Source organism: Phyllobates terribilis, unplaced genomic scaffold (genome assembly GCF_046119375.1).
Source record: "Phyllobates terribilis strain yellow unplaced genomic scaffold, ASM4611937v1 Scaffold_4__5_contigs__length_816908805, whole genome shotgun sequence".
Classification (NCBI taxonomy): Eukaryota; Metazoa; Chordata; class Amphibia; order Anura; family Dendrobatidae; genus Phyllobates; species Phyllobates terribilis.
Genome location: NW_027362764.1, coordinates 230,131,222 through 230,144,139, shown reverse-complemented (window position 1 = coordinate 230,144,139; position 12,918 = coordinate 230,131,222). Strand labels below are relative to the sequence as shown.

The 12,918-nt window shown below is 41.7% G+C and overlaps 1 protein-coding gene across 6 annotated transcripts in view; it reads right to left on the bottom strand.

Annotated features, from left to right (window-relative positions):
* ULK4 (unc-51 like kinase 4) overlaps positions 1 to 12,918 on the bottom strand; it is a 988,030-nt gene that overhangs the window by 223,011 nt on the left and 752,101 nt on the right. For all 6 annotated transcript variants that reach the window (XM_073678125.1, XM_073678126.1, XM_073678128.1 and 3 more), the window contains one exon: positions 9,443 to 9,541. In XM_073678125.1, the coding sequence (XP_073534226.1) occupies positions 9,443 to 9,541 (99 nt within the window). The remainder of the gene's footprint in view (positions 1 to 9,442; positions 9,542 to 12,918) is intronic.

Genomic DNA, 12,918 nt, shown 5'->3' with positions numbered 1-12,918 from the left:
GTTGATTAGGTACCAAAAACCCTATACTAATATGATTAAACCGAAGTGTTTCTTATAACAAAAAGAATAGAAAAGTAGGCCTTGTCCAGTTAAATGTTAAAGCCCCCACAGTCATTAAACTTTGTCCAGACTTTAAGCTGAAAATATAAGCTTCAACATGGAAAGCTTTTATGTGACTTTAGTGCTAATAGTACAAGTCAGATGAAAGGAGATCAGTGGTAATAGCTTTCATTAACTAATAACACTAAAGTTCAGAGCTGTCAAGTTTCATGGTCTAATGAGTGAGACTTCAAGCCAATGTTGGAGCTTTAATTTGTTCAACAGAGTATGTGGAAATACACTGCTGTTTTAATTATTGATAAATGGCTTGGCGAAACTATCAACAAATGGATAACTACCCAGTGGGGCGTACCAAATAATTCTGTTTCTTTCAGAAGATTTGTACATATAGTATATGTCAAACTTCAATGTTCAAATTTTGGGATTTAAAGAAAACCTGTTTTATGACTGCCATTCTATCGTAAAATGATTTTCTCATCACATTGCTAAATAAGCCATTAAAATTTAGATGGCGGATAGTTCATTTGGACGATAGCTATTACTTCAGGTTTAACCATTCACATGTATTTTTGGTTTGGCCATTAATAAGACAAGCATTTGTCTAAAACACGGCAGCCATCCCCTTTGAAACATGAGCGAGTGTTTCTGCCACGTCCTCAGTCCTTTGAGCTCATCATAGATCAAGTCAGTGAGGTAGGAGCCCTGGCTACTGATGAGCTCATATGTCACTAACCTTATTTATGATGGGCTCAGAGAGCTGGAGACACGGCAGAATAAAAACACTCACTCCTGTGATGAAACAGGCAAGGAAATGTTTTACCTCACTGAAAGAATCAGCTGCGATTCCATGCTGTCTTGTCTGTATAAGCTTTATGGCTTTGTTTCCTCCCTGGCCAGTAGCTGTGGTAAAATCAGACCATGTCCCTACATGTTCAGACATAGCCGATACACAGGACATAGCAGGGAGACATTTATATGATTAGCTCAATGCAGGAAAATTTTTTTTCAACACATCCAATGTTGGGACTTATTTTATTCCAAGATCTATGAATTACTTGTTCGTGGGACAAACCTTTACTATTCGTTTACACGAACAGACTGGCGACACTAAATGACATCCAATCAGCAACATTTTTTAGTGAACGCCATTAATTTAATAGCTTGTTTGCACAAGAAAACAGCTCTTAACAATGTGTACTGAAAATTCTGTAATATATTATTCAGTGCACATAGATGGCCATTGTTTTCGGCAACACATGTCCTGTTTTTACAGGACAATGCAGTGCTGAGAAACAATCTCTTGTGAACCACAAAAGATAATTTTTTCAGACCACCGAGAGTTCTTCTTGTTTGTTGGTTGATCGGCATCCTGCTTAGACTGAACAATATTGAGAAACGAGTGTTCCACTTGTTCACGATAATCTTGCACTAATAAAATTTGTAGAAAATATTAAACAATTAAAAAAAACATAGGTTTGAATCATCCCACTTTTTCCTTATAGTAAACAACAGAGAGCCAAGAAAATTGCTGTTTTCTCGGTTACTGCACCTCCCACAAAATACTAGCTTATAAAGCTTTTAAAGGGGACAGGAGGAATGGAGTAGACGGATATTTCGTTTTGAGGGAAAAGATTCAGTATAACCTGTGATTTAATCATTTAATCCTTTGCGCTTTCTGGGATTTTCAGTTCATTGGGCAGTCCTATCAGTGATTGACAGCTTTCTTTGTATAAATGTGCGTACAGAGATTGCTGTCAATCACTGATAAAACCACCCACTGGACCGAAAATGCCAGAACGAATAGAGGATTAAATGATTAACACACAGGTTATACTGAATCTGTTCTCACAAAACTATATATGTACACTGCTCAAAAAAATAAAAATAACACTTAAACGACAGAATATAACTCCAAGTAAATCAAACTTCTGTGAAATCAAACTGTCCACTTAGGAAGCAACACTGATTGACAATCAATTTCACATGCTGTTGTGCAAATGGAATAGACAATAGATGGAAATTATTGGCAATTATCAAGACACCCTCAATAAAGGAGTGGTTCTGCAGGTGGGGACCACAGACCACATCTCAGTACCAATGCTTTCTGGCTGATGTTTTGGTCACTTTTGGATGCTGGTTGTGCTTTCACACTCGTGGTAACATGAGACGGACTCTACAACCCACAGAAGTTGCTCAGGTAGTGCAACTCATCCAGGATGGCACATCAATGCGAGCTGTGGCAAGAAGGTTTGCTGTGTCTGTCAGCGTAGTGTCCAGAGGCTGGAGGTGCTACCAGGAGACAGGCCAGTACACCAGGAGATGTGGGGGGGGGGCATAGGAGGGCAACAACCCAGCAGCAGGACCGCTACCTGCGCCTTTGTGCAAGGAGGAACAAGAGAAGCACTGCCAGAGCCCTGCAAAATGACCTCCAGCAGGCCACAAATGTGCATGTGTCTGCACAAACGGTTAAAAACTGACTCCATGAGGGTGGTATGAGGGCCTAACGTCCACAGATGGGGGTTGTGCTCACAGCCCAACACCGTGCAGGATGCTTGGCATTTGCCACAGAACACCAGGATTGGCAAAGTCGCCACTGGTGCCCTGTGCTCTTCACAGATGAAAGCAGATTCACACTGAGCATGTGACAGATGTCACAGAGTCTGGAGACTGCGTGGAAAGCGATCTGCTGCCTGCAACATCCTTCAGCATGACTGGTTTTGGCAGTGGGTCAGTAATGGTGTGGGGTGGGATTTCTTTGGAGGGCCGCACAGCCCTCCAAGTGCTCGCCAGAGGTAGCCTGACTGCCATTAGGTACCGAGATGAGATCCTCAGACCCCTTGTGAGACCATATACTGCTGCGGTTGGCCCTGGGTTCCTCCTAATGCAGGACAATGCCAGATCTCATGTGGCTGGAGTGTGTCAGCAGCTCCTGCAAGATGAAGGCATTGAAGCTATGGACTGGCCCGCCCGTTCCCCAGACCTGAATCCGATTGAGCACATCTGGGACATCATGTCTCGCTCCATCCACCAACATCACATTGCACCACAGACTGTCCAGGAGTTGGCAGATGCTTTAGTCCAGGTCTGGGAGTAGATCCCACAGGAGACCATCCGCAACCTCATCAGGAGCATGCCCAGGCATTGTAGGGAGGTCATACAGGCACGCGGAGGCCACACACAATACTGAGACTCATTTTGACTTGTTTTAAGGACATTACATCAAAGTTGGATCAGCCTTTAGTGTGTTTTTCCACTTTAATTTTGGGGGTGACTCCAAATCCAGGCCTCCATTGGTTAATAAATTTGATTTCCATTGATGATTTTTGTGCGATTTTGTTGTCAGCACATTCAACTTTGTAAAGAACAGAGTATTCAATGAGAATATTTCATTCATTCAGATCTAGGATGTGTTATTTGAGTGTTCCCTTTATTTTTTTGAGCAGTGTATATAAATCTACTTTGCTCCCCCAGCCCTATCACATGATACCTGCAGATTAAAATGCATTTTCATGGTGATAGGTTCCCTTTAAATCCAGTCATTTGTGGGCTGTTGTCACACATGGTGAGGGAAGGAACAAGTGTACAACGACGGGAAGAGGAGGAAGGGAGCCCAACAACTAGGGAAAGGGGGAGTAGAGACCCCTTTGCAGATCTAATATCACCCTGACTACCCTATCATCCCTATATAGGTTCTGCACCTATCGTCGAGCAGGAACCTAATCCCTGAATCTCCCTAGAGCTAGGCCCAAGGTAGGGAGGGGACGGGGTGAGCACTAGTCAGGACCCACTATAACTAAAGACAACAAGGTAAAAAACAAGGGGACACACTTAGCTTGAGCAGACAACAGAGAGATGACGCCAACTGTCCTCTGCTACGCACACGCCCGGACTGACTGGCGTGAGCTCTGGTTAGTGATCCCACTGGACCATGAACCGAGGAGTGCCTGGAGGGGCGTGACTAATAATCAACTTGGTCCGACCAAGGTCGCACGGCGGCTCAGTCGACTCCGTGAACCAGGGAGGAACCGAGCAGAGGGACCAGGTGCTACTCCAGGTCAGACCCCAGTCACAGCTGTTGACCCACACCGGGGAATGCAGGAACAGGCAGGTTAGGCTGGCATACTGACAGGTAGGTACTGAAAGGCACGGCTGGTATACAGACGGGTGAGTACTGGCAGGCACGGCTGGTATGCAAACAGGTGGGTACTGGCAGGCACGGCTGGTATACAGACAGGTGGATAATGGTAGGTAGAAACGCAGGCAGGATAGGGACCAGTACAGACTGGAATACAGGAACAAAGCCGCAGGCGCGGCAGACAAGCAGATCAGAGCAAAACCCGCAGGTGCGGTAGACAAGCAGAGCAGAGCAAAACCCGCAGGTGCGGTAGACAAGCAGAGCAGAGCAAAACCGCAGGTGCGGTAGTCAAGCAGAGCAGATACACACAAGGTACTTACAATGAAGTAGCGAGTGGACACTAAACTCACAAACAGAAGTATAGAGACGAGTTGGAGTTAGGTGAAGGTTCAGACACTGCAGGAAAAGGGAAGATACGAACATAGAGACAAACAAGTAACGAGCTAGGACACTGTTCAGGCAGGAACTGAACCAAGAACAAGATACAGGAATGAGCCTGGGTACTCAGCCCCCAGGATGGCAGAAACAGACTACAAGTCACAGATACAGGTAACGGGCCTTGGTATACAGCCCCCAGGGTGGTGGAACAGACTAGAAGTCACAGATACAGGTAATAGGCCTGGCTACTCAGCCCCCAGGGTGGCAGAAACAGACAAGATACAGGACAAGACCAGGCAACTCAGTTGCACTGAACACACTGAAAGAAAGTGTTGCTCAGGCACCTCCTACTGGGTGGAGGGGGTTTAAGTATCCAGTGACTCACAACAATAGGCTGGGGACGCATTAGGAGTGCGTACACAGTAACTCTAAGAATCAGGCAGTAACCGCGCCGCCGCCCTAAGCAATCAGATAAGAGACATGCACACAGCAGGCACTGGAGCAAAGTGTGCAGCCTGGACTGATAGGTAAGATGGCGGTCTTGCATGGTGGGAGGTGGTAAGCCTTGCCAGCACGCCACCAGGGATGTTACATCCTCCAAGGTCACCAAAGAATAAACTAGCCGACTACTAGTACTCCAAGCCTGGACAGAAGAACATAGAACTATCACCGGCGACTCTCTGGAGAAACTGGGAGTTTTTAACTACCAAGCAAGGGTGTGTCAATTAGCAGCAGAAGGTGGAGGTCGCTACTGGGTGCTAAAGGGAGAAGAATATCACTACATTACAGAGATGAGAGGATCAAGAAGGCATCTGAAATGCCAAGCGCAGTGTCCTTTTACAGCCGGATCCAGAGCGACCGTCTGTCACACTTGACACACCCGTGACAACTGTGCTGGAAAAGCAAGTCCAATCCATTGAGCTTTCAGGGCACAAAGGATTTGCTGCTAAAATCTTGATGGCATGAACGGCATCTATACAATATATGCAGGTGGTTTTATAGTTAAGGCTGAATGGTATATATCAATTAAAACTTGAGTTAAATTTTGCTTTAAGGCATTACTTCAATTCAGGTACACAAGTATTTTCTAATGCGAAGCAGTTGTATCACCTCAAATCTTTTCCATGTCCAATTCATTTGTCACCGCGCTGGACCTTTGATTAATTTAAACTAGTGATGGGAAGAGCTAAAGGCGGTGAGCTGTAATCTGTCACAGCACTGTCAGCACTAGTCCTGTGCCAAGCGATCATTTGTCTGATAAACAAGACTATTCGATGAATCCAGAAATTGTATATATCCAGCAATGTCAAGTTTTCCTGTCCTTTATATTCTGGCTATAACAAGTAAATCCAGGACATACAAGTTACAGTCTTTAAGAAGAAAGTCACAGATACATTAAAGAGTATGTACTGTTAATACACAAGAGGCTATAGTTTAAATAAGAGCAGACAAAAAAAGAGGGGGCGCGACAGAAAGAAGATTTTTCTTTTACCATTTTCATTCTGTGTATACGTAAAATGTTACATGTGTTACACAAAAAAGGACCCCCAATAAACAGCTCCCTGTCCACTGGACTAGAGTCACAGTAAGGGTCAGGGATTAGTGATCTTTCTTCACTGAAGCTTGGGTCGAGCTCATCTTGCTCTCAGCATCCACCTGTCTTGCCACCCCAGTGGAACTGAGAGACCCCTGGGACAAGAGAGTCATGATTTTGCAAACGAGTGAGGAACCTAATGGCCATACATATCCCCCCTAGACTGTTCAGGAGAGAATACCATTCAGAGTTGGACACCAGTAATAAAGAGAACACACAGTGACAAATACAATAAATAGTGAAGAATTTTACAGTGTAAATGTTTGCTCACACTGATGTACAGTACAGACCAAAAGTTTGGACACACCTTCTCATTTAAAGATTTTTCTGTATTTTCATGACTATGAAAATTGTACATTCACACTGAAGGCATCAAAACTATGAAATAACACATGTGGAATTATATAGTTAACAAAAAAGTGTGAAACAACTGAAAATATGTCTTATATTCTAGGTTCTTCAAAGTAGCCACCTTTTGCTTTGATGACTGCTTTGCACACTCTTGGCATTCTATTGATGAGCTTCAAAAAGTAGTCACCGGAAAAACTCTGTCAAGTTTGATCCGAGTGTCATCTTAGTGTGATCCGATTCTCTCTCAGGAGAAAATTGGAGCACATGTGTGGAGAAGAAGGAAAACTTAATTTCTCCATCTTGTCCATTCTCTGTGTCCACGGATGTCAGACTATTCTCGGATGGCTTCCGAGTACAGTCTGATGTTTTGAACGCACCCATAGACTTGTATGGATGCGAGTGATCCGATTAACGGAGCCACTCACAACATGCTGCGATTGTTTTCTCATGCTGAATCGCCATGAGAAAAAAATCACAGATCTGCACTATGATTCTGTTCTTGATGTGACCTCTTGGCTTTCACCCTGCTTGGCGGCCATTCCTACCTCTGGTTCGCACTTTCGGATGGCAGCCCTTCCATGGTAGCAATCCACTGGATCCTGTTGTAAAACCAGATCCCTGTATAGGGGTTAAAGGTAATCGGGTTCTTCTGGAGTCTGACAGATGGAGTGGCTATTGCCAAGTCTGTCCGAGGTAGCCTTTTTAAGCCAGTGGCCTCAGGCAGAAATGACATGGAGTCCCACACCAAGTGAGTTCAGGGTCCCCAAAGTCAGCACCCTGGCAAACTCTTCTGCATCTCTGGCTCTCAAATGATTTGTCCCATTCTCAACTGACAGGACAACTATATAAGCCACCCAGCGTACACCCTAAAGTTTCCACCCAGTGTGCATTAGTGTATTTGCCCTACATCAGCAGGCCAGGTGAAACCCACTGATAAGAGCAGATACTACAGTTGATCTTAGCCAAAAGGTATAGCCAGCAAATGGATAATCAGGTCCTTGTATTCAGAAAGGCGAACTGTTCTCCCTGCCACAATGACAGCTGTTGTAGAGTTCACCGCATGTGAAGTACCTCACTGGGTATTACCCCAACAGACAAGTCGCTGCACATGCGCCTCCCATGGAATTAACTGTGCGCCGAAAACTGACACAGTCATTCAACACCTAAGGGGAGGGCTTGGGGACATTTTAGTAGTGAGAGTCAGCGCATTTTAGGAAAGCCTACTGGACACTTGATGAACCCTGACGGTTTAACAGTCATAGTCAGAAGATGGGCTGAGCATTCATATCGACCGCCGCTCTGTTCACATGGGGAATTCGAGACTCCTTATTCTGGTGACTAATGGGGGTCTCAGCGGCTATATTCAAATTGATGTAACTGTTATTACCTCTCCAGAGGACAGGGTAAATCTGGTTACAACTATTCACAATCTGAATACCCCTTTAAACCAAATATATTTTACTTAGTTTTGGATGGAGGGCTGCAATAATATCTAGCAAAAACTAGTGTCTACATCCATTGTATCTCTATCTATCAAGCCTCCTTGTGCACTATAACATTAGAAAACACTGTCCATAGTTTGCTATTCTACTAAATATTTACTAAGATGTATCTCTGAGGTAGCAATGTACATTGCCTGTGTTCATGTTACAAAAGAAAGGCTTTGGCTTGCAAATCACCTTTGTCCCAAGGTGGGATACAGTAGATTAAGCTGAACGCAAGTACATTTATGTCATCCCAAGAGGGTGAAAAACACTTTAAATCAGAAATGCAGCTAAATCGCCAAAATCACAACAAAGCAAGGTGATTAAGAGTGACATTTTTAAAAGGTCACCTACGCGGAACTTAAACTATCCATTTTGTAAAAACGTTAAATAAAAATAAGGAAATTAACATTTTAATGAGAGGTGACTTGACATGCGGGAAAAATGAGTAATACATATAATTAAGAAAGGAGATTTATGTATAATCACTTTGTTTTGGGAAACATTTGGACAAGCGGGAAGAAAAAAAGGACATTAAAATATCAACTAATTGCATTTACTTTAAAATGGTGGCACTTGTATAGTTATAAAACCAACTAATCTAAACCCACAAAAATTCTAAAAAAAAGTCAACCATTTAAGCCACAATATTTATGAAGGATAATTTTCATACTTTTAACACAAGCTAGCATTATTATTTTTAGAAATTGAAGATACTCTACCTATTATGAAGCTTACTTGGTACAGAATTAAAGGGAACCTGACAGCTGATGCATGCTGCTTGATCCACAAGCAGCAAGTATCAGCCATATATCTTCAACTCTGAAACGTTGCAGCATTTCAGAGAAAAACATAGCGGACAGGTGGGTCCCCGATACCTTTTCCCCACCCACTGCCAGTGACTGACAGGTCTCTGTTCGTGCACGTATAAGGAGACAACTGTCACTCAAGGTGAGCGGGGCCACCAGGGACCGGCTTGTCCGACTAGTCTCCCGTGCGGCTTGGTCCCTGGCGGCTAATTGGCTATGCTTTTCTCTGAAATGGAAGGATCCAGCCCAATGAACTGTGGATATGCTTTTATTCACAAAAGTGCTCAGAAGAGGACAAACAAAGTTAGCAGTACAGTTTACATGACATGTGACATCAACGCGTTTGGAGTGACTGCACACCCTTAATTCATGATTAAACAAACATATTCATGATTAAATTAAACATATCTGCGAGTGACTTAGTTTAGTAATAGGCTGTATTGACAGCTACCTTTCAAAATGTCTGCAAAACACTGCCATGTTTCTACAAAATTTGGCACAAACCATGATTCAACTGCAAAATGTGAAAATATCATAAAACAAACTCTTTTTCCTTCATTTTTTTTTTAATTGCTGCATGTGCGGAATACAGCTATAGAGTTTGGTAAAGTTTGTAATTAGAACAACTTACCAGCTGAACAAGTAAACTGATTAAATCTGTCAGAGGTTTATTCACAATGAGAAGCTCCTCGGCTGTGTGAGTGTCTCCATTTTGCCCAGTCTTCTGAGCCTAGAAAATAAAAGTATATTTCTAGAATTACTGTCATGTTTTCAGCATCTTGAGAACATTCACACTGAATATTTTGGAGCATAGAAGTGTAAAGCAAAATGTGTCATAAGTAATTTTCACCTGCTAATAAAAAAAAAAAATAGGACAGATAAAAAAAGAACAAAGAATGTGTAAATCCCACAAAGATGGAATGTTTTAGGCAAAGCGAAAACAGTAACTTTATTTCTCCTTTGTGATGTTTTGAATTCAATTAGGTTATGGTGTATCTTAATTTATACTACGGATGGACAAATGACGAGTTCTAAAGCGGAAAGTGAGTCTCATCTCTAAAATTCTGTTCTTATTCACTTCTTAAAGGGATATTCAAACATCATGTTTGCTTACTTGTACCTTGATTTTTACAAAATTGCTGAGAAAAAAAAAGCTCAAAACATGACCGTGATGTGTGAATAAATTCTAGTACATCTGTTATTTGGTACAGTGAGAAGATGCAACTGCTCAGTTCACTGCTTTAGTAGTGGAAAAAAGATCTCTACCTAAATTTGACATCAGAGAGAACATAGTATATATTTCCTGATTGGAAATAGGGTTAAAAATAAAGAATTGTTCTCACAGGGGAAAACCTAAGAGTATAAATATATCTTTACTGACAACATATAGACCTTTCCCTCCTCCCTTTCCTATAGGCTATGCTCACATTGCGTTGTTGCCCTCCTTTTCTTAGGTTCTCGACACACAAGCTAAACTTATTTATTGGGCTCTACTGCTAGACAGTCTAAAGATGTGTCCTGTTGGCATTTGTCTAGCAAGTATATATCAGAATACCACAAAAAAAAAGTGTATAACATTGTAACACTATACCATTCTATACCACAAAGTCCAGTAAAAAACAAACATGAAAAGTATATTACTTTAAAAATTGAATCCTATGGTTGATGGATGCCACCATGTGGAATCTTATCCACATAAATTTTCAACGGATAGGTCATGAGCTTCTCAAATCTATCCTTTATGTAGTATCTATTAAATGGATGCCATGTTGGTCTTTGGTTGATGGATACATTAAGAGGATACATAATAGTGGTATCGATCACATCTATCACCCAAAGGGTTTAATGAGTACATCATACAAAAAACTCACAATATTAGTCTATAGATGATGGATGCCAATTTTAGACATTCAACACTGCCTCTGTTAAAAAGTATACTGCTTTAAACAAGTATACATACAAGCTTTTCCCGACATATAGATTACATTAATGCCAAAAACACAATGTAAACATAGCATTACACACGCAGAACGAGGAAGTAATACTTTTCATATATGTCCACTATGAAGGAAAGATGATATGTCTCTTATGCACAGTAGTGTTCAAAATAATAACATTGTGTTCAAAAACATGAGTTAAAGGGAATGTGTCACCCCCTGGGAGATATGAGACCTCTAATATGGGCATACGGGTAAAAGAAATGTAAATCTATACTTACCTGTATGGCCCATAGCAGAGGTCTGATCGCAGTGAAATGAAGTTTTAAAAAATCTGTCTTCACATGCTTAGCGTCCCCTGGACGCCAAGTAATCCCTGCCTATCTCTTTAGTTAGCCCAGAAACTCCCGCCTATCTGCTTAGAGCCCTATGATGTGCAGGGTAGGGGGAGAAAATGCTAAATAAGCAGATAGGTGGGGATTTCTAGGCTAACTAAAGAGATAGGCAGGGATTTATTGGCGTCCAGGGGACGCCAAGCATGTGAAAACAGATTTTATAAAACTACATTTCTCTGCAAGCAGACCTCTACTATGGGCCATACGAGTATGTATAGACTTACTTTTCTATAACCTGTATGCCCATAGTAGAGGTCTCATATCTCCCAGGGGGTGACAGATTCCCTTTAAGCACAAAATCTTTATACTACTTTTTATTTCCAAGCATTGGGAACATTGCACACTGTTTTCTAATTCAAAACATGAAGAGAAATGTATATAATTTTTAACTGCTTTACAGAAAATAACAAAAAATAAACATCGGGATGCTCTAAAAAATAGCAGAGTCTGCATTTGTCTTTACAAACTCACAATATGTACTCATTTTTTGAGGATTTAGCATTCCTGTGAATCACTAACCTAATATTTAGTTGTATACCCACAGTTTTTTAGAACTGCTTCACATCTATGTTGCATAGAGACAACCAACTTCTGGCACCTGTCAAATGTTATTCCTGCCCACGATGCTTTGACTACATCCCACAATTATTTGGTATTTGTTGGCTTTGCCTCAGAAACAACATTTTTGATGTCACCCCACAAGTGTTCTATCGGATTAAGGACCAGGGATTGGGCTGGCCACTCCATAACCTAAATTTTGTTGGACTGGAACCAAGATTTTGCTCGTTTACTGGTGTGTTTAGAGTCATTGTCTTGTTGAAACACCCATTTCAAGGGGATATCCTCTTCAGCGTAAGGCAACATGACCTCTTCAAGTATTTTAATATATGCAAACTGGTCAATGATCCCTGGTATGCGGTAAATAGGTCCAGCACCATAGTAAGAGAAACATGCCCATATCATGATGCTTGCACCACCATGATTTACTGTCTTCAGAGTGTACTGTCGATTGAACGCAGAGTTTGGGGGTCATATGACGAACTGTCTGCGGCCCTTGGACCCAAAAAGAACAATTTTACTTTCATCAGTCCACAAAATGTTTCTTTATTTCTCTTTAGGCCAGTTGATGTGTTCTTTGGAAAATATTCTATCCACTTAAGTACATGTCTTTTTTTTTTTTTTTTTTAACATTGGGACTTGCTGCTAAGAGATTAGCTTCACACAGGCGTCTAACTGTCACAGTACTCACAGGTAACTTGAGACTGTCTTTGATCATCCTGGAGCTGATCATAGGCTGAGCCTTTGCCATTCTGGCTATTCTTTGATACATTCGAATGGTAGTCTTCAGTTTTCTTCCACGTCTTTCTGGTTTTGTTTTCCATTTTAAAGCATCGGAGATAATTTTAGCTGAACAGCCAATCATTGTCTGCACTTCTTTATAAGTTTGAACCTCTCCAATCAACTTTTTAATCAAAGTACGCTGTTCTTCTGAACAATGTCTCGAACGACCCATATTTCTCAGGCTTTCAAGGAGAAATGCATGTACAACATGTGCTGGCTTCACCCTTAAATAAGGGCCACCTGATTCACACCTGTTTCTTCACAGAATGATTGACCTCACTAATTGAACTCCACACTGCTACTATTCTGAACACACCCCCTTTCAATTAATTATTCAAATACACAGACTCAAAAACATGCAGATCATGAATGCGGAGTCTGTTGCTTTTCTTAGACTCTACTGCACCAACTGTTAAATTGTTTGACATGTGGAA